This window comes from Neomonachus schauinslandi, chromosome 7, assembly GCF_002201575.2.
Source record: "Neomonachus schauinslandi chromosome 7, ASM220157v2, whole genome shotgun sequence".
Classification (NCBI taxonomy): Eukaryota; Metazoa; Chordata; class Mammalia; order Carnivora; family Phocidae; genus Neomonachus; species Neomonachus schauinslandi.
The window spans coordinates 22,107,287-22,130,378 of record NC_058409.1 but is presented as its reverse complement, the minus strand read 5'-3'; the positions used below and the strand labels follow the sequence as shown (position 1 = coordinate 22,130,378).

Below are 23,092 nucleotides of genomic sequence, written 5' to 3'. Positions count from 1 at the left end.
TACCTGTGCATGATGGAGAAGAAAAACTCAATCTCTCAGCTTTTTAAATCAACCTAGAGACAAACACATACCGATTTAATCCGAATGAAATAAAATCCTTCATGGAACAGAACTCTAAATACGGCATAGCCCTTGGCAGCTTCCGACATGAGAAAGGAAGAGGGAAACAGACAACTGGATGTCAAACTGAAGGCAACTATCCTAGCAAATCCTGGCATTTCTGCCAGCGCCAGGTGGTTTGCAGCTTGCTGCAGATGTGACTCTGTCGCCACCTGGGGGCATGAATCACGGAAGTCTCCTCGTCCCCACCATCTGTCAAAGAAAGGCTGGCAGTGCTTCTGGTGCCTGAGCGAGGCTGCGGGCATCTTTTCCTGCCTCTACTGCTTTTACTGTTCAACACCTTTCGATCTAGAAGGCGTCTGGACTCAGCACATACTGCGGGTTCGACAGTGGTTAGGATGCTAATAAACGTGGAGATGGGGAAAGTAGACAAGCCAGCAGCACTACGTAGTGGTAACAGATACCTTTATTGTCTCTTAGGACACTGTGTTGCCCATTTGCCTTGTAATATCCATAATCACAGGCTACTTCCTGAAGACGGATGCCTTCAGTAAACAAGCACAAAGGAGAGCTCCAGCACACAATTCCCCAGATGATTAGCAGTCCCCTCTTAGGGATATCGCGGGGTAGGAACACAGGTTCCCATGACTTGCAGGAGACTTGCTGTGAATCAGAAAGCAGCACGTGGTAGGGAAAGAAAGGTAGCTCAGCCACAGAATTCAAGCATGTGGATGCCTTCCTTCTCCTATATAAATCTCACCATGGCCAAGAGAATGCTACAGCTATTTTACTGGCTCTTTGAGGCTCATCTTGGTATATTTTACCTGCTTAAAAATAGTTTCTGTTGGTGGAGAGAGGGAAGACACCAGTCTCTTTCTAGGTCCAAGTCTAGCTTAGGCCATCCCCCCTCCAGGACAAGGCAGTCCTAGGTGAGAGCTCCCCACGCCTGGAGGCAAGACCAGCCTCTCATCTGGGCTATCCAAGCCATTAGAAAGGATCCTCATCTTCTGCATCCCCCTCCTGGAAGAAGGAAGTTCCCAGGCCTAATCTGAAAAGGGAACCATGTGAAACCAGAGCACCCCAGAAACGGGACTGCTGACTGGAGATGGGCTGCAGATTTCTTATGCTAAAAAGAGTGGGACTTTATAGTTTACCTTTCCAGTGAGCATTTATTCTCTTGGTTGGACCAGCAGTCCACACACTTGGGTATTTTATTCCTACAGTTGCCCATCTATCACTAGGCACAATGGGTTCAACTCTTAGATTCAGAAATAGCTCTGACAAAGCTGCTTTATGCCAAGTCTGCATGCGTCAAATGACATAAATAGTCAAGCAACTGCATGGTGGTACTCATTGTGGACAGCTTCTGTACTCAGCTGGCTGAAGCCACAAAGATAAGGGCTGCTGCTGGCATCAGAAACGCTGAGCATGTATTTTCTGCTGGCAGATGTCCGGTGACTTGTGAGCAGGCAGATAGAAGAAACCTTTCCCCAACACACTGCCACTCAGAAGGAGCTAGCAAAGTGATGCAAGACTAATTAACAGCCTGAAGAGGCTCTAACTGAGCAAAACATCAGCTAACTTAGCACGGCCCAGAACGGGCATACAGCAGAAGTATGCTGAACGGAGGTGGGTCATACATGTTCACGGGGTCAGCTAGACCTTTGCCCATTGTCTTCTACAACACCCCAACAACAAAGAAACCTTGGGTTACAGTGGAAAGGCAGGTGCTCCCGATTTGGACAACAGTTAACTGAAATCTCAACTACAGCATGCTGAGTGTGAACTCAGGACATGTTACTTCATCGTTCATGGCCTCAGTTTCCATATCTGTTGAATGAAGAAAAGGATATCAATATTCTGAGAGCTGTTGTGAGGATTACATTTAAAAGGACAATGCAAGTAAAATGCACAGGATGGTAGTGAGTGGACAGAAGCATGGTCAATAAGATGGAATTATTACTGGAAAGACACTTAAACAGAACACCCACAGGCATCCAAAAAAGCTAATGGCAGGAAGATACGTCTATGATGCTTCAGGTTGCATTCATGTTGTGCTGCCCTTCAACCTTACAGAGATTTTAAATAATAGACATTGCACAGACAGGAAAACACTCTTAATTTCACTAGTATAATTCCAATAAAGTTTCAGTCAGGAAATACTGCAGTGCCTGAAAAAAAAAAATGATAGGAAAGCTTAATGCAAAATCACAAATTTGTACAAGTTGTACAAAATACAACTTAAATGAACTTACATTAATTTTAGGACAGTATGCAGGTATGTAATTAAGTTCAGATGAGCTCTCTGCATTTCCTTGTTTCATTAGTATAATTTCACGAGTATTACAGAGAATGCCACTTCATCCCTGGGTAGTTGCCTCAAGACTCGGGCTGCTTTTCAGCTGTCTTAAGTTAAAGAAAAGAGCAGCCCCTGATTTCTTTTCTTCATTAATGAAATCATTAATAATTCTTAGTTTGTAACAGCTCTTCCCAAATGACTATCCTTACTGCATGTTAATATATTTACTGTTCAGGAAAAAAAAAGCTGTTAAAAGAGGTAAGCCACATAATGTAGGAAAAATAAGCTATTAAAGCAAAGGTTTATGAAGGCCAAGAAAATAGGAGAGCAGAGATCAATTCTGAATTGTTGGCCCTGTCAAGATTTTTAACGTCGCAAAGTGCCATCAATTCCTTTCTAATGAGTCTGACATTAAGATTATATGTTATAGTCAAGGACAGTGCCATCACGTTTGTCACAAAATTAAGCAATGGTATTTTTTTTGAGGGTCCCCAAATGCCCTCACTAAAAGAGACTGTTACCCTGTATAAAACCCATCACTAAGGCAAATGCCTGGCAATGAGTTCCAAATAATGGTGGCGATTTCCTGGCAATCAGTTCCAAATAATGGTGGCGATTTCCGACAACAGCTTTCAAATCAACTCTGAAGCAAACTTCAGTCCTATTGTGTCAAAAAAGAAAATCAAAGTGCAGAACAGCATGTACAGTCTGCTACATTTCATGAAAACCCAAATTAACCCAAATTAAAGGCAGTTTCTGACCTGTTCTTACTTCGGTTTGATCACAAAGCTGAAGAGATTGAGGAAGAATGCTTCTCCTGGAATGTAAATTATTGAATAAAGAAACCATTCATTTTTTAATCAGTTGTGAAGGCCAGGATTTAAAGCATAATAATACAAACAGTATGCCCATAATCCCTTATTAACTTTTCCAGTCTATGTAGCAAGCACATTTTGGTGAGTAGGACTGCTAAGAAATACATCAGGTATGGCTGAAAGGAAACACCACCACCTCTTCAGGGTTTTTGAAAAAGGGATTACTGTTATACCTGTGTTTTATTATAAATAACCAGGTTCTGTCATATTTTATCTTCTTGCCAGCAAATGAAGGACATTGTTTCATAAAGCTTCTAAAAGGTACATGAATATTTAATTAAATCATATTTCCTTGAGAAAATAAAGTTCATTCGCATTTATAGCAGACAGTTGTGAGGAGTACATAATTGTCAGAAGACCAGGGTAGCCAGTACCGGTTGCTTGTGGAACAAAACTCCTCAATTTTTAAAACTTTTTTTAAAAAATAAACTTACAATCGGAAGTGTTCATTTACTTTAAAAATTCTAAAGATGAAGAAAATTATTGTCTATATATTTAAGTCCTTGTATAAATTACAAAACTCAAGTTTATGTTACAGAGTCCCTTCCCCATAGGAAGCATAAAGCACTTTTGTGGTACCTTTCACCAGTAAATAGTTGTATCACATTGAATGTAACAAACAAAATAAAAGTCGATATTGCATCTTTAAGCCTCAAGAGAACATTCTTCTAAGCTGTCTCTCATGATGAATGAGTTTCAAAAGTCATTTGATTGCCACGATTTAACTCAATCTCAAATAAAGATATATAAAAGTAATACATAATTGACTTCAGTAGAAATCTGAAATATCAGTGAACTGCAGACTCTTCTTGCTTGAGGTCAACAAACACCCTTTGGAAGACAACCAAGAGTAGTTTAAGACCAGGATAACAAAATAAAATTATAACAATAATAATTATAATAATAAAAATAACAATAATAAAATAAAAATAACAACAACCAACAATGAGGTAAACTCCCCTTTAAAAAGGCAATATGTGTTGCCCGGACTGTCAGGAGAGAGTTCGATTGTACCTGACACCCAAATGTTTTTCCAACCAGAGTTCAGCCAGTTGCATGGTTGAGGCAAAAGTACTTGCCTTGGATCCTAAGCACATCTTATACTGCTTAGGATCCAAGTTAGGGTCACAATGAACTGCATGGAAAATATGCACCACTCCCACTTCTTGGCTTCTGAAAGGCCTTAAGCCAGACAGAATAACTTTATTGTAGAGATCTACATCTTCCAGTCCCCAGCCTTGTATTGAGGTATCAAATCCCCCTGCACCCAGAAGATCACCTTTATAAATACAGGTAATTCCATATCCATAGTCTCTCCAAAATCCAGTCTTCTTTGAGAAGACAAAGTCATCATCAGTGGGAGGATTTCCCCCATTGGTTACCTTTGGGTCATACTGGCTAAAGATGATGGGGTAGTACACCTGTTGTCCCTGAATTGTATTGTCTCTACACCGTTGGAGAAAGTCTCCTCTGAAGATCAAGTCAACATCACAAAATAGCAGCAAAGTATCATTGTCAAACTGGGAAGAAGCCACTTCAAGACCGAGACCTCTGGAGAACTCTCCCTTCATGGGGATCAAGGTAATTTCTGCTTTAGGGTAGTTGTTCTGATACTCTCTTATCAGCTCAATATGCTTGTTGGAATCTTGGCCAGAATCCCTACTGAAAAGGGTGATGACCAGCTTTACATTCTGCTTTGGAATAAGACAAGTTTTTTCAAAGTTGTCCATGAATCTCAAGAAAATGTCATACCTTCCAATGAGAGGAACAAGAATGTGTATTTTCTTTTCATTGTGCCCTCCCATTTCTTTGGCACCTTGAAAAGAAGATAGTATCTTTAAAGAATTAGATATAAAGGAGAATGACTGAGTGTCACTGTTAATACTCTCCACAAGGCTGTTGACGTCTAGCTCTTCAGTTTCTCTGAAGAAAGGCTTGCTGAACAACTGCTGAAGATAAGCATGACGTCTCACTGGCACAGTCAGTTTCCTCCCCTTGTGTCTTTTATACAAGAGGAGTAAATCCAAAATGTATTCCACCCCATGCATGGGATCAACCCTGCGGTAGCCATACTGAATCTCCTTGAAGTCAATGAGCCGTCCCCTACTCTTGGCATTTTCATTGATCATCTCCATCACCTGTAGCACGGTGTCATCCAGTGCTGTTCTCAGGATGCTGTTGATGTTCTGTCGAGGAGGCTGGTTCTCAGATGCTGAGTAAAGGAGTTTCCCTGTCAGGAACTCCCATTCTATCACTTCATCTCTCTCCCGAGGCTGGAAGTGGTTGAAAGAAGGCATTACTCCCAGCTGCTGGTCCTCTTTACTCACTTCGCTGTTACTGAGCTTGCTCATCAAAGCACTCTCCCGGTGGAGCTGGATGGTGCGGTAGCGAAGTTCAGAAATTTTGCGGCTGAGCATGTAATTATGAAGCCTGTATTGGTAGGCAGGCCTTTTGTTGGGGTGAAGTGTTATGGCTGCATGGATTTTGCTATTGTGAAGGTCTTGGATATAACCCTTCCGATTATGTTCATAATTTTCATGGAACAGTTGTTGCATCTGAAAAGCGAAAGAAATCAAGATGTTAGAATAAATTTAAAAAGAAAGAAAGCAATAAATGAAAACATTTAAATTATTTAATAGAAATTATATGGTATTTCCTAACAAAAGTCGACTTGTAAAATTTATATTTAAGCAAAATTAAAATTTTTTTTTAAAAAAGATTTTGTTTCTTATTTGATAGAGAGAGAGTGCAAGTGAGCAGGAGCAGGCAGAGCAGCAGGCAGAGGGAGAGGGAGAAGCAGGCTCCCCACCGAGCAGAGAGCCTGACATGGGGCTGGATCCCAGGACTCCAAGATCATGACCTGAGCTGAAGGCAGATGCTTAACCGACTAAGCCACCCAGGCAACCCTGAAAATAGTTTCAAAATATCAGATTCATATGCTCAAATAATGCAAATTAACCTCCTGTTATATACAAACACTGCACACTAACCTCCAGTTATGCATTTTGAAGTAAAAAATCTTTGCCTCTCTATTCCTTTTGAAACTGACCCAAAATATCAATGAAAATAAGAATTGAATATACCCAAAATCCCATAAGGGATCATTGTGAAGGAGGGTCAGGGTGGATAGAGCATGGGTTTCCCAAAATAGAGGGTTCACCCTGAGGAGTAAATCCCATGCCATGTTGCTTGGAATGGCAATAGCAGACCCGGAGAAGATGTAAGTTTTATTGAGCATTCTGATATAACATCTTTACAGAGTAAGTTCTTGTTAACGTAAGGTGTAACAGAAATTATACTGATCTACACTACTGATCTAAAGGATCATGTCCAAAATTAGACATGCTTGACATCCTTATGAGCCAGAAAGTTTGACTACTAGTCTAGAACAAGTTCACTACTTTAGGTAGAAACAAAATGAGGAAAAACATAAAGTTATAAGATCACACTTCAAATTGCCAGCTGACTCTTCCTTCTCTGTCAGTAAAGAAACCTCCACCACACCTATTCAAGAGAAGTACCAATGGAGAAGGAAAAGGAAAAGGAGGCGGAGGAAGAAGAGAAGGAGAACTACCAGCAGCAGTAGCAACATGAGATATCTGTAGGTATACTGATGAATAAGAAGGAAAAGAATATTGCAAATTTAAGAATATATATCCAAAGCAAGTAAAAATGACAAATCAAATAAAGAAAATACAATCTTCATAAAACAAGAACTCAAGGAGTAGATACATGAGCTCGAAGAGAAATAAAACCAAAGATGGTTACATTATAAGAACCAAGAAATAGACTTGTGGAAAACACAGGAGGAAGAGACTTGACAAAATTTAGCAAAATAATGGAAACATAAAAGAGAGGTTAAAAGTTTGAGATATAGAGGTGCCTGGGTGGCTCGTTCAGTTAAGCATCTGAATCTTGATTTCGGCTCAGGTCATGATCTCAGTGTTGCGAGATCAAGCCCTGTGTTGGGCTTCCCACTCAGTGGGCAGTCTGCTTGAGATTCTCTCTCTCCTTCGCCCTCTGCTCCCCCTGCCCTGCGTGCGCTCTCTCTCTCTCAAAATAAGTAAATCTTTAAAAAAAGTTTGCAAATACAAATCTTTGTGTGTGTGTGTGTGTATATATATATATATATATATATATATATATATATACACACACACACTTGTGTTTTCCACAAGTCTATTTCTTGGTTCTTATAATGTAATCATATATATATATACACACACACATACACATATATAAATATATATATTTATATGCATTCAAAAGCTTGAATATATATTCAATACACATGGACATATATTAAAGAAGGTAAGATTACATATGTAAAATATATCTGAGGGCCATATTTCCCTTATAATAAAGGCAGATATATATCTATGGGCAATGTGGCCAAGAGAAAAAAGAGCAAAATAAATAAACAAAACCCAATTTGGCTGTAAGTAGGAAAAGAATGAATCTTGTCACATTTTCCATAGCAGCAACAATGCTGAAAAACAGTAGAATTCAGCCAAGGAACACCCCAAGGAAGAAAATCAATGACTAATTATTTTATATTCAATGAAGCTAGAGCCTGGCTTTATCCCAACCAAGCGAGAGCTCACTTTTTACTGTAAAAAATAACTAGTTTCTAACATGTAAGAACTTATGGCAGAATAGTGGTGATAAATTCTCTGCCACTCCTCCCATCGAGAGATGGGGTCTATGCCCCTTTCTCTTTTTTTTAATTATTACATTATGTTAACCACCATAAATTATATCATTAGTTTTTGATGTAGTGTTCCATGATTCATTGTTTGAGTATAACACACAGTGCTCCATGCAGAATGTGCCCTCTTTTATACCCATCACCAGGCTAACCCATCCCCCCACCCCTCTCCCCTCTAGAACCCTCAGTTTGTTTTTCAGAGTCCACAGTCTCTTATGGTTCATCTCCCCCTCTGCTTTCCCCCCTTTCATTCTTCCCCTCCTGCTATCTTCTTCCTCTTCTTCTTTTTTTTTTTTTTAAACATATAATGAATTATTTGTTTCAGAGGTACAGGTCTGTGATTCAACAGTCTTACACAATTCACAGAGCTCACCATAGCACATACCCTCCCCAATGTCTATCACCCAGCCACCCCATCCCTCCCACCCCCCACCACTCCAGCAACCCTCAGTTTGTTTCCTGAGATTAAGAAGTCCTCATATCAGTGAGGTCATATGATACATGTCTTTCTCTGATTGACTTATTTCGCTCATATGCCCCTTTCTCTTGAATCTGAGTGATTCTGTCACTACTTTAAATAAGAGACCACACTAGAAATGACACTGTGCCAGTTTCCAGATTGGCAGCTTCCACTTCTTGTCTTTGGAACACCCACTCTACAGAAGCCAGCTGGGAAGTAACAAGTCTGAGTTAGGTTTCCTTGTTTTGGGCCAGGATCTTCAGGAAAATGTGGTATAGCACAACCTTGTTCCAACCCCAGACTTAGTGAAGAAGTCATCAATATCTTTCTTTAGGACACTAAGTTCCTTTTTATTTCTAATTTGCTAAGAGTTTTATCATGAATGACATTTCAAGTTAATCAAAGGGTTTTTTTCCTGCATCCATTGAGAAGGTTATGTGATACTTTTTTTCCCCCCTGTTATGGTGAATTACTAATGTATTTCCAATATTAAACAACTATTGTATTCCCTAACTAAACCCATCATGATCCTGATATTATGTCCTCTTTATATATGGCTAGATTATATTTGCAAATGTTTGTTTAAAATATACTGTGAAAAAAATTCTTCTCAATTTGATATATAGGTTCAAATGCAATTCAATACAAATCCCACTCTTTATTAAAAAGAATATGTTGCTTTTGATATTAACAGGCTGATTCTAAAATTTATATAGAAATGAAAAGTCAAGGATATTCAAGACAATGTTAAAAAAAGATACACCACAGATTTAAAAAGTTATAGAAATTTAGATAGTATAATATTGATACAAGGATAAACAAATAAAACAAAGGACCAAAATAATCCACAAATAAACCTACACATGACTTATGACATCACTCAATTTATGACAAATAAGACACTGGGGAGTGGAGAAAGGGTGGATCTTTCCCATCAATAATGCAAGGTCAGTTGGTATTCATGTGGAAAAAAGTAAAAACTGACCCCCTACATTCCCCCTGCCAAATCTATCCCAGATGGATTGTTGATATAAATATAAAAGGTACAAAAATAAAATAAGCTTTCTAAAAGTTAACATAAAAAATATCTGCATGACTTTTGGTTAGGTACAGAATTCTTAAATATGACACAAGATACCAACCATAAAATCAGATTAATGAAATGGACTACATTAAAATTAATAACTGTTCCTCAAAAACAACATTAAAAGATTATAAAAGGTAAACTACAGAGTGGGAGAAGATATTTTTACCAGATCTTACCAAAAAGGACTAATACTGAGAATATGTAATGAGCCTAGACAAATTAGTGAGGAAGAAGGACAAACCAGCTGAAAATGGGGGAAAAAAACAAAACAAAACAAAAAAACCTGAATGGGGACGTCGCAAAAGAGAATATGCAAATGCCCAATAAACATACAAAAACATTCTGTAGGTCATTCCTCATCAGGGTGATGCAATTTAAAGTCATAATGTGATAACATTACAGACCTACAAGAATGCTAAAACTAAACAGACTGATAATACATTGCCAGAATTTGGAACTCTCACACATGGGTGATGAGGATGGAACTTGGTTCAACCACTGAGGAAAATTTATTGACTAAAATGACCATATACATTCCCTATGACTCAGTATTTCTACTCTTAGATATATACCCAATATAAATATATTCATACATATACCTAAAAATATATATAAGAGTTTTCATAGCAGCATTATTCAAAATACACCCAACTGAAGGCAACCCAAATTTGTATCAAGAGTAGCATAGATAAATAAATGTCCTATATTCATATAATGACAATACATCAGTTAAAATAAATGAAATATTACAACAATGTGGAGAAATCTCACAATGAAACAAGACGTATACAAAAGAATACATTTTGCTTGATTCTGTTTACATGGAGTTCAGAAACAGGTAAAGCTAAGCTATGCTATTAGCTGTTAGAATAGTAATAAAAATTCAAGAAAGTGGGTGGAGAGCTCTAGAGTGTTGTTAATGTTCTATTTGTTGATGTAGGTCATGGTGACATGTATGTATTCGATTTGTTAACATTCATCGAACTGTTACTTAAGATATGTTTGTTTATTATACTCCAATTATTGAGATTTGGTTTTGAAATTGTGATAAATATGTATGTAGAGTTAGGTAGGTTTTTCTGATATGTATGTACATAAACAAGTGTGGATATGTGGATGGAGAGGTGGGGGGGGAAGAGAGAGACAGAAAGAGGGGGGGGGAAGGAGATAAATCACAGAAGTTTAACTAGAGAAGGTGACCTAAAAGGAGCAAGACCAGTACTACCACAGATTCTTTATCTCCGGTATTTCATCTGAGATACTCAGATTTTCAAATCACTATTAGAAGAATATAACAACAGATATTTAGAAGAGGATTTTGGACTTGACTCAAAACAGAAGTTCAACTGCATCCAATATTTTTTTTCTCAAAACACATGCTGACTTTTATTTAAAATTCTGTTTAATGATAAATCAAATTAAATTCATAATTTGCAGTAGGCTGTTATATCTCCCTTTTTGTGGTATTATCATTTATTACTGAAATTGCGTTCAATATTTTACATTATGTAATTTTCCACAGATTTTTATTTCTTTTTATGCAAGAAGGTAAAAAAAAAAAACAGATTTCTGATCACATATGAACTACTAATTACCACCTGTAAAAGGTATTGTCTATATGAAACTATTCTTTCCTTTTTTTTAAAGATTTTATTTATTTGAGAGAGAGAGAGAAAGCACAAGCAGGGGGGAGGAGGAGAAGCAGGCTCCCCACTGAGCTGGGAGCCCGACGACATGGAGCTCAATTCCAGGACCCTGGTCAGATCATGACCTGAGTCGAAGGTAGATGCTTCGCTGACTGAGCTCCCCGAAACTATTCTTTCTTTAGGCATGCTTTACAGGACTAAGAAAAAGGGGGGCAATGCTAGAAACAATGCTCAGAGGAACCTCTCTTTTAGTGCTATTAAAGTGATTAATACTGCATAATTTGATAAATTTAATATTACAAATAGACAAAGACAGTGATGGGGCAATCCTTGAAAACAGTGTATTCATACACATTCTAGGAAGTACAGTAATGATGAAAACGTCTTGAATTTATCATGTTTTCCATGAAGAAGCATAGAACATATCCAAATTTCCTATTTTTAAATGTAGGGAGGTCCAAGCTATACAGCATAAATGTGAGAATGTTTAAGAGCCTGGCTATGAAGTCAGCCAGATCTGGATTTGAGTACTGGTTCCACCATTTCTAAGCCATTTCCTAGCCAATCTGTCTAAGTCTCAGTCTCCTTATCTATAAAAGGGAAACTGTCAACTACCACAATGTATTTTAAAATGTTGCTCTATAAGAAAAATATATATACAATGCTAAACATTGTGTCTGGCACATAGAAAACACTCAGTAAATGATAACTGTGTATAAGTAACAGTTCAAGGATTTGCCAATCTCCTCCGGAGGCTGTTCTTGTTAGCTAGTTTTCAGAGAAGGAGAACGGCACCCTTTCCTTGGCTTGCTTCATCTTTGCTTATCTCTGGAAATGCTTGGAAACAGTTACAATTGGCTACACACACTCAAGCGCTTTAATGTATCAAACATGCCATTGAGGCATCTTCTCCTAACAAGAGAGCTCAACATTTTACTCTAAGAAAGATAAATTATTGTGGAAATTTCAGGATACTGGGGTTCACAAGGGTTAAGTGATTTAACCAGGGGACAAGTGAGATATAAGACATCACAACTACAGCTAGAACAAGTAGCCGGTTTTTGTGACTTGTCACACTAAATTTTGAATGTAGCAAAATTGTTTTTAAAAAAAAGTGTAAAATTTACTTTTAAAATTATATTAGCTTGTTTGGAATAATTCAGGACCTCTAATACAGGTGGACTTCTTCTTTACAGAACTTTCAATTGATTTCATGCTCCTTCCAGAGATTTACACTGGAAGGGGAAAATCATTTCACACCAACAAAACCATGGCAGCAATTAACATCAGTGTGTCCTAACAGACCCTAATGCTTCAACTGTTTCCACCCAAATCTCACTCCCTGGTAAGAAAATTACCTGAGAGGCTACAGAAAAATTTATTATAAAAAGCAGAGAGCAGAACAGATGCCAAGAAATAGTGGTACATTATTATTAGTCTTCTACCATATTAAACTTCCATTTCTCCCTTAGATTTATTAGTAATGAAAACAAAACACAGGTAACTTCTGGAATGATCACAGCTATGTCAATAAAGGACTTTCATTTCAGCAATGAAATCTTCAAAGAAACAGTAAGGGATTGACTGCAAACAGGTACAAAGTAACTTTTGGGGCAATGCAAAGTTCTGAAAACTAGATTTGTTAATTGTTGTATAACTGTATAAATCTACTAAATATTACTAAACGGTACATTTACAGGGGAGACTTTTGTAGAATGTAAATTATACCTCAATAAGGCAATTTTTAAAAGACACAGGGAATGCTAAAAATAATATACAGCAAACTCCATCTTTAAAAATGAAAAGACCGGAATAATACATAGTCACCAAAATATGTATATATTTTCCAAAAGCTGATAAGGTTGAGCTGGGTCATCTGGAAACAAGTGGGGACAAAAGGCCAAGCAGAGCAATGTCAGGGGCAGAAGGGCCCAAAGGACAGAAGATCTCAGGAATAACCAGAAAGAATACACGACCTGACAATGTAGGGTATAAAACCTATTCTGCGTAGACAACTATGGGTGTAGGAGCTGAGGTGACCCGGGGGGGGAGGGGCAAATAAACTCTGATGGAAATGTTCTGTTTTAGAGAAGAAGAGGCAGAGATACAGAACTCAAAGAATTAAGTAGTTAAGCCATGTTTTCATAAGGCAGGTTTAACGTGAGGCAGCAGAGAAGACCAAAGCCTTTTCTTTGTTGAAATCAGCAAGCCTAGAACTGTGACAAACATCTCTGCTAAAATAAATCTGTGGTGAAGAGCTTGTCCAGGGAAAAGTAATTTTTTAAAAGTAATTTTTTAAAATTTTTTAAAAAAATTTAAAAATTTTTTAATTTTTTAAAACATACTTATCCCAGCCAGGGATAAGTATGTTTTCTAAAAAAAGGAACACAGTACACATTAACACGAAGTTTCTATAAGAAAAAGAGACCACATGAAAAACTAGCCTCTGCCCTCCCCCTCCGACCCCACCAAAAACCAGAAGACATGGAACTGAGGGCAACATTTAAGCAAGTGTTTCAAAAACATAAGAAGCACTTTCCTCTATCTTTGAAGACAACAAAGTAGAAATAAAATATCTCAAAGATGTGATGGGGAGATGAAATGTCAGTTCACAGAACTAAAAAATAAAGAAAGCATAACAAATAAACTATCACAGACATGAAAACAAAATCAGAAGGAAAGGAAAAGAAGAGACATCATGGAAAGCTCAGTAAGGGATAGAAAAGATGGGAAGTAGGAAAGCTTAGGGACACCTGGCTGGTTTAGTCGGTGGGGTGTGCAACTCTTGATCTCAGGGTTTTGAGTTTGAGCTCCATGATGGGTGTAGAGATTACTTAAAAAAAAAAAAAAGGAAGAAAGAAAGGAAAGCTTAAAAAAGTGGAATAGAGAGGCACCTCGGTGGCTCAGTCAGTTAAGCGTCCGACTCTTGATTTTAGCTTAGGTCATGATCTCAGGGTCATGGGATTGAGCCCTGTGTGGGGCTCTGTCCTCAGTGGGGAGCCTGTCTGAGATTCTCTCTCTCCCTCTGTCCCTCCCCCAGCTTGCACTCTCTCCCTCTCTCTCTCTCTCCTTCTCTCAAATGAGTATTTTTTTTAAAAATGGAATAGAAATAAAGAGTTACAAAGGATTAGAAAAATTACTTAGAAGAGTACCTGGTGTATAGTAAGTGCCATTTATTAATAAGGGTCATAATAATAGGTATTATTATTGTACTTATTTGTTTTTACTATTATTAGTATTGAATAAGTGAGCAATTGAGGATGGCCTTAAGTTTTCCTTAAAAAATAATTCAAATATGCTCAGTGTAGCCATCATTTGACCTCAGATTATCATCTAAAAACTAAAAAGCTGAATTGTCTTCAAGATGTCTCTGTTGAAACAAAGGAGAAATTAGAGGCCACGCCATTATTGAAAACCTGTTCATGAACATTTTTCATGTTCTCTATTAAGAAAATGGTTGCATTAATTTTTCTCTATTAAGGAGAAAATTCCTTACTTTGTCTAAAGAAGCTATTTCAATTTAGTACAAGTTCTTTTGTTCTCCTTAAGCCACTCTATTTATTGTTAAAAGAAAGGATCTTCTAACTTAGAAAACTCTCTTTGAATCTCTTCCTACAAATGAGATTAAGGAGGATTTATAGAAAAAAGACATCCCTGTTCTAGGAAGTACAGACTCTGCAAATTAGAATAATTTATGAATGTGAACAAGAAATAATAAATCATTTAAGTCGTGTAAAATATAATGGCAAATGTGTACCTAAGGGTTGGGTAATTTGCTTTGCAAATATTTAAACTCATTTTATTCTCTACGATTTAGTTATGCAATACTATGTAACTAAATGGGGAGTCTTATTATCCTTAAAGCAAATGCCTAATGATCTTTCTTTTATTCTATAAAAACAGTAAATATGAAGGTATATGCAAAATAGTGGATTTTCAAATTAACACTATTATTTTCCCTCAATTATTATCTTCACATATTAATAGTAAAATTCTTAAAGTATTTCTCACTTCTCTGTACCCGGGGCGCCTGGCTGGATCGGTTGGAGGAGCATGTGACTTGTCTTGGGGTTGTGAGTTGGAGCCCCACTCTGGGTGTAGGGATTACTTAAACATAAAGTCTTAAAAAAAAAAACTGTACCCACTTCTAAATATTAAAGAGAAGAAATGAGCTTGGGAAAAAAGATTCATCTATCATTTTATAATCATAGAGTGAATGAGAAAAATATTAAAGGATACAGCTTGAATAAGTTGTTGAATGCAAAGATCTAGTTTAAGTGTGATATGCTATGCCCTTCCTCATATCATCTATATATGTTTGTCACATAAAATTAAGACCATAAAATAATACTCTTAATGCTACTAAGACTTACAACAATAATAGCACCTTGGAAATAACCACATCTAATCTATAAACTCTAAAAATTCTATGTCTAACATGCGATAAAATTGTATGGAACTAAATACATGTGTATGTACCTACCCACACACAAAAATAAATACAAGGAAAACTGGGGTAATTGGAATAAGATAAGTGGAATATATCAAAGTCAATGTCCTGGTTGTGATGTTTAACTACACTTTTTCAAGATTTTGCCACTGGGGGAAACTGGTTAAGGGGTACATGGGATTTCTTTGCAATACTTTTTATTTTTTACAGAAGTACACAAATCAATAATTGTCTCAAAATAAAAGGTTTAATTAAAAATCACATGCAGGGGTGCTTGGGTGGTGCAGTCAGTTGAATGTCTGACTCTCAGTTTGGGCTCAGGTCGTGATCTTGGGGTTGTGGGATTGAGCCCCTCAACAGGCTCTGCGCTCAGCGCAGAATCTGCTTGAGACTCTGTCCCTAGAATAAATAAACAAATCTTAAAAAAATGATGTGCAAAAAATTTTAAATAAAATGTCTTTTTTTTTTAAGAAATCACCCCCAAAGAATACTTTTAAAAAAAAAAGATTTATTTATTTGACAGAGAGGGAGAACGAGAAAGAGAGAGAGAGCGAGCACAAGCAGGGGGAGTGGCAGGCAGAGGGAGAGGGAGAAGCAGGCTCCCTGCTGAGCAAGGAGCTGGACAAGGGGTTGGATCCCAGGACCCGGGATCATGACCTGAGCCAAAGGCAGATGCTTAACTGACTGAGCCACTTTTAGAATACTAAAAGCAGCAAGTATTGAAAACTTGTAGTCCAAAGGATGCAGATGTGATGTTGCGTTTTTTTTCTTGGTAATCCCAATGTTCTAAATGAATTTGAATTTTAAAAAAAATGTTAAGTGAGCAGTGCATTTTCCAGCTATTCTCAATCTCATAGATTTTATGTTTATTTCATGAATTTCAGTTGCCTGAGATTATCTGTTCTTGGATAGCCTTTTAAAGTAACTTAAAAAACCTTAAAATGTCTTTTCCTTTTGAAATCCTATCACATGCTACAACATTGATGAACCTTGAGGACATCATACTAAGTGAAATAAGCTAGTCACAAAAAGACAAATTGTGTATGAGTCCACTTACATGAAGTACCTGAAGTAGTCACACTCATAGAAACAGAAAGCAGAATGGTAGTTTCCAGGGGCTGGGGGAATGGGGAATGGAGAGTTGTTTAATGGGTATAGAGTTTCAGTTTTGCAAGAAGAAAAGTTCTCGAGATTTGATGTAAAACAATGTGAATATAGTTGACCCTATTGAATTGTATACTTAAACATGATTAAAATGGTAAAAAAAATTTTTCCTTTTCCTTTTATTTCACACGATCCTCACCTTTCCTAAAGAGGAATACAAGTCACAGTGTGGCCAATTAATATACTTTGTTATAAATGGTTTACTCCGGATTAGCTTCATTCATGGCCAAGATCTCTCTCCTGATAGCAAACAATATTCCCTTTGGCCATAGCTAAACATTTTGCAAATTATAATTCCACAGAAAGAAAAGCAGACCTTGACACCCACACAAGGGCGGAGAAGTGATATAAGAAACACTGAATGCTGCTGATAGCAATGAACACGGCACCGGGCTGTACCTAAGGCCAGATCACTCTCAGATTTCCCAGTTTCCAAGGACAGTAATTCCTCTTCTGTTTCAGGTAGGTTCGTTGTGCAGCTTAACCTGCAACCTAAAGAATCCTGTCATAAGTGATCTGATAAGTTCGTACCTTTTTAGTTTCAGCTTGTACTAATGCTCTGTATGCTTTGCCTCTGTTTAATTAGCTAGTTGAATCTTCACTGAAATCCTATGGACAGTCTGTACCATTAAAACTTCTCTTCCTGTTACATTTCATTTTGTTAGCTATTTTAGTTTAAAAAAAAACCTGTCAGACAACACAGAAAATAGCTTCCAGATACTAACTCTTATATGTGGTGAAGTTTTCTCAACAGTATATATTTTCTACAGTTTAAAAATATGTCAGACAACACAGAAAATAACCATGGGATATAGATTCCCCAGCAGGGAAATTCTAAACACATGCTTTCTAAGGCAAATATCAAAGAGATTTAAATCCAGAAAGAAATCACTAAGGTAATGAGATGTCAGTTTATAACGGTATCATGGCAGTAACCATTTCTTAGTTTATTATTTTTTTAAATTTTATTCATTTTTCTTAAGTAAACTCCATGCATAACATGGGGCTTGAACTCATGACCCCAAGACCAAGAGTCACTTGCTCTACCAACTGAGCCAGCCAGGTGCGCCAATCATTTGTTAGTTTAAATAAATCCATATATCTTAATTAAATTACCCCGTTATCAATAAAATAATACTACAATCAAAAACACAAAACTAAACTAGTGATAATTGAACTTGACTGCTCATCAATTTGACTGACTTAGCCTGATGTCTCCACACTGAGGCAGGGACCATATATCTATAGTTAAGATAATGGTGGACGACTGTTGAAACTTAAACAATTCACTTCCCCTGTACAGATATTTTTAAAGTTTTGGTATTAATTGTCAAGTAAATGTTTTGTATTCACTCTTTCCTTAAACCTTTTGCTCTATTCACAATTTTTTAGAGAGAAGAGGCAAAGAGGAATTTCAAGGGGTTTTCAAGTTGGCACTTTGCAAACACGCACACAACCTTCATTCATGTAACATCAACGTAAGTTAACTACTCCCTTCACCGATGATTTAATTGTCACACCATAACTAATAACGGACAATGGGAAGGAGGGAGGTTATCACTTCCGAATTAGGCTTGAAGAAATCTGTAAAACAAAATGTCAAGATAGTAGTTTCCATACAATTTTGAAAACATAAACACAATTAATGAATGTATTATATCCACGGGAGGAAATATACTGACTCCATGACGGCACTGACAATGCATAAAATTTTACCTCACTTTCCAAATAAGAGAAAAAGATCTACTTTTTAATTCATGGGTTTTATTTCAGTTAGGAAAGCTTTCAAACTCCAAGGAGAGTCCTACTTAACTAAAGGTGCTGAAGTTAAGGTCAAAGATCTTCCTTCTTATTTTTGCTGCAGATTTTTTATTTCCATTTTTCCAAACTCAAGCAACCAGTCATTTAACCTCATGAAAGATTTATCACAACTATTCTAATTCTGCACAAACATCATGCCTTCCACTAATGGAGAAGGTAGAAGAATGGGGCAGATAAGGACTGGGGCTGTTAAAATAAAAAAAAACGAACAGTGAGTGACCAGCCCAGAAAATTCCCTGAGCCGACAAAACCAGTTAGGGATACACACAAAATTTAATATAGCTTATTGGGCAAGACTAACTTGATCTCAGTCTTTTCTTGCTTATGCCCCTGTAAATCATAAGCAAAACTTGAACTGATTTCCAAGGTTGATATGAGATAACCACTGAGCAATTCCCTATCATTCAAAAAAAAATTCTGATATTATAATCAATCACTGAAGAATAAACAGTCACTGCCTTCCTACTATCTAAGCTGCTTTATAAAAATATATCCCTGAGCCTCCTTCTATGTTTTGGTTTGAGTGCTCCCAGTTTTCTTTTTTTTTAAATATTTCATTTATTTGTCAGAGAAAGAGAGAGCACAAGCAGGGGGAGTGGCAGAGGGAGAAGCAGGTTCCCCGCTCAGCAGGGAGCCTGATGTGGGACTTGATCCCAGGACCCCAGGACCACAACCCAAGCCGAAGGCAGACTCCCAACCGACTGAGTCACCCAGGTGTCCCATGAGTGCTCCCAGTTTTTAAACTGTCTTTTTGGTCTGTACACAATAAACTTTCACTAATTTCTACTTCTGGTGATTCACTGGTTTTACTTGTGTTATCTCTGAACTTTTGACAGGGCAAATTTAGGATATTTTGTTTAAAGGATGACATATACTTCTGTAATTATGGACTTTGGCTACATGACAGTTTTTAGTGATAATCATTAATATTCCTATAGCAACCTCCAGGGCAACGTGGAGTGCTGTTTGTAAGAAGCTGAAACTTGATGACCTTCCAACAAGTAGAAGGAGGGCCATTATGCAGTGTTCAATGTTAATTGGTTTATACGCAGTTTCTTATGTCAGTAGAAGGTATATGTTCAAATAGAGTCTGAAATGAAAATAAGACATTATATTGTTAAGATTTAAGAGTAAAAATGTCATATTCCTTATGTATAAAAGGGACTTCAGCTGTCAGTACATTCAGAGGACAGTCTTACTGGATCAATTGGATTAGACAACACAGTGCACGGCCATGTATACAACAGATGCTCAAGGAAGCTGGTGGAATCCAATTAATATAAACATGGAAAACATGAAAAAGATAACATAATAGATTCTCTGACAATATGACAATTTCTTTCAGTAGTTTTCCCTGACCAAAGCATTCCTGATCCAGTCGTCTCCAACCTTCTGGCTGCCTCTCTTACTTGCATAATAAATGACTCTTTCACTCACTTAAAAATATTCATGGAGCTTCCGAAGTGTGTCAGTTGCTATGGATAGAGCAACAAGAGAAACAGGGTCTCTGCCCTCATGGAGTTAAGTGCCTAAATGAGGGAGACAGGCAAATATATAAATCCATAAAGAGCTGTGTAATTTTGACAGGGGCTCACTGAACTAATTATATCATACTGTATTTGCTGCTTTACTTGACTGTATATCTTTCTAGATGGCCTGTTCCAAGAGGGTGGTAGCCTGGGCCTAATACTTGGTAAAATATTTATAATTAATTTTTAATAAGTTAACATATTCACCCCAAAACAAGTTGGTAACCTGAACAGGGATCACAATATTTACCGTAAGAACTTTAATTCTCTCATAGAAAACTCTCAGCATTCCATAGTATTTCCTCGGCTTCTAAATGTTTCTTCAAGTTAAAAAGTAAAATGTAGGGCGCCTGGGTGGCTCAGTTGGTTAAAGCGACTGCCTTCGGCTCAGGTCATGATCCCAGGGTCCTGGGATCGAGCCCCTCATCGGGCTCCCTGCTCTGCGGGGAGCCTGCTTCTCCCTCTCCCACTCCCCCTGCTTGTGTTCCCTCTCTCGCTGTGTCTCTCTCTGTCAAATAAATAAATAAAATCTTTAAAAAAGGGCGCCTGGGTGGCTCAGTTGGTTAAGTGACTGCTTTCGGCTCAGGTCATGATCCTGGAGTCCCTGGATCAAGTCCCGCATCAGGCTCCCTGCTCGGCAGGGAGCCTGCTTCTCCCTCTGACCGTCCCCCCTCTCATGTGCTCTCTCTCTCTCATTCTCTCTCAAATAAATAAATAAAATCTTAAAAAAAAAAAAAGATTCTCTATAAAATCTTTAAAAAAAAAAAGTAAAATGTAACACAAGACTCAACATCTATGTAGTAGAAGACTTGACACATATCTTAAAGCTTTTATATCTTACTTAAATAGTGACTCGCAGTCCAGTAGTATTGCACCATGACTGATGGTGGTCATACATCTCTTTACTATTTCCGTAATTGATGCAGTCGTCCAAGCAGGGAGAAAGGTCGAGGACACCCATCATCATTTCTGCTTTGTGCCACCGGAATGTGAAATGACCGTAGGAATCTAAACGGATTCTAAATCACGCTGCGTCCTGTCACATTAATAATTTCTACATGAATAAATGAAGTGCTGCTGGGAGACCACAGTCAATGAGAATGAAAGCAATATCAGAAGAAGGCCTTTCCACCTGTATGGAGACAAGACAGGCTTCCATTCAAGAAGCAGAACAGAACTACAGTTGATGTAGGAACTGTTAGAGTGCTGAGGAGTTAGGCCTGGCTTTCAGTGACATTTCAATCCCTTAAAGGAAAGAAAAAAGAAAACGGAGCCTCTCCTGCCTCTTTCTCTGCCATTCTTTCAGCCTGTGCTCACATGCATGTCTATCTGGGGCTAACATCCTGGCTTTGCAATTACAGGCCTAGTTCTGAGATCTGTTCTTCCATTCCCAGTGTGACCTAGGACAAGTGACAGCTTCTGCGGAAAGAGGAGCTGATGGACTATTTTCTACATTATATAAAACATGGTTAAAACACTACCTGGCATAGAGTCAGTACTCAAGACGTGTCTCTATTATGATTGCTTAGTAAACTTCAGATGGTGAAATTTCTTTTTTTTTTTTTTTAAAGATTTTATTTATTTATTTGAGAGAGAGAATGAGAGACAGTACAAGAGGGAAGAGGGTCAGAGGGAGAAGCAGGCCCCCCGCCGAGCAGGGAACCCGATGCGGGACTCGATCCCGGGACTCCAGGATCATGACCTGAGCCGAAAGCAGTCGCTTAACCAACTGAGCCACCCAGGCGCCCCTCAGATGGTGAAATTTCTTGCACTCTAAAGCAGACCGCAAAGATATCCCCATTATATCTAATTTGGTAGGTTACTAGTGAGCAACCTTTAGTTATTTTTTTTAAAGATTTTATTTATTTATTTGACACACAGAGAGAGAGAGCACAAACAGGGGGAGTGGCAAGCAGAGGGAGGGGGAGAAGCAGGCCTCCCGCTGAGCAGGGAGCCCGATGCGGGGCTCGATCCCAGGATCCTGGGATCATGACCTGAGCCGAAGGCAGCCGCTCAACTGACTGAGCGACCCAGGCACACGCAACTTTTAGTTATACATAGAGTTTAAAGATTGTGAGATTGTGTATCATTTGCCCATAGGAAGGGACTTGTAATTTTAGATCAGTTCCCAGATCACCAGGTAAAATCTAGAAGTCCATCAACAGGTGACCAAGATGACCTTAACACTCCCTTCAATTTGACTAAAATTTGACAGGTTTCTTCCTGACTGTAGGTCTCTGACCTCCTTTTTCTTAGAGCATCTACTTTAGAAAACTTGTGATTATACATTCTTCCTCTGCTCCTTTGAGATGGAAATCTTCTTGCAACCTCTTTCCAGCTTTACAACCCAGGAATGTCTTGGAAACCATCCCTTTGAAATGTAATCATGAAGAAAGAGCCCCTGTCTCCCAGTCTTTGTGGGAGGGTAGGAGCCCAAGCCCCATGGCACCCATTAACAGGCACAGATAGCCTAGTAACACTGACCAACATTCCTGCTAAAGTCCTCCTATACTTTTTCACTACCTCGCCCTAGGGCTTAAAAAACTCTCTTGCCTTGGGACACCTGGGTGGCTCAGTTGGTTAAGCATCTGCCTTCTGCTCAGTTCATAATCCCAGGTCCTGGGATTGAGTCCCTGCATCCGGCTCCTTGCTCAGTGGGGAGCCTGCTTCTCCCTCTGCCTGCCACTCTCCCTGGTTGTGCTCTCTCTCTCTGACAAATAAATAAATAAAATCTTTAAAAAACCTCTCCTGCCTTTTATTTCAGCAGTATGTGAGTTCAATCTCTCTTCCATATTGCAATAGTTTTGAATAAAATCTTCCTTGCCAGTTTAACTCTGTTCTGTGTAATTTGTCTTTCACTTGGGTCATAGACAATATTTGGTGAAGCACTGTTACAGCACATAGATCCCCTGATCCACTTGCAACTCTGCTCTCACTAGCCTAAGAAAGAAGAAGAAGAAGAAGAAGAAGAAGAAGAAGAAGAAGAAGAAGAA

General features: G+C 38.1%; 1 protein-coding gene across 1 annotated transcript in view; it reads right to left on the bottom strand.

Moving 5' to 3' along the window:
* Positions 1-4,143: 4,143 nt before the first annotated feature.
* CHSY3 (chondroitin sulfate synthase 3) overlaps positions 4,144-23,092 on the bottom strand; it is a 309,176-nt gene continuing 290,227 nt past the window's right edge. The window contains exon 3 of the mRNA XM_021701918.1: positions 4,144-5,789. Within this exon, the coding sequence (XP_021557593.1) occupies positions 4,227-5,789 (1,563 nt within the window). The 3' untranslated portion in view covers positions 4,144-4,226. The remainder of the gene's footprint in view (positions 5,790-23,092) is intronic.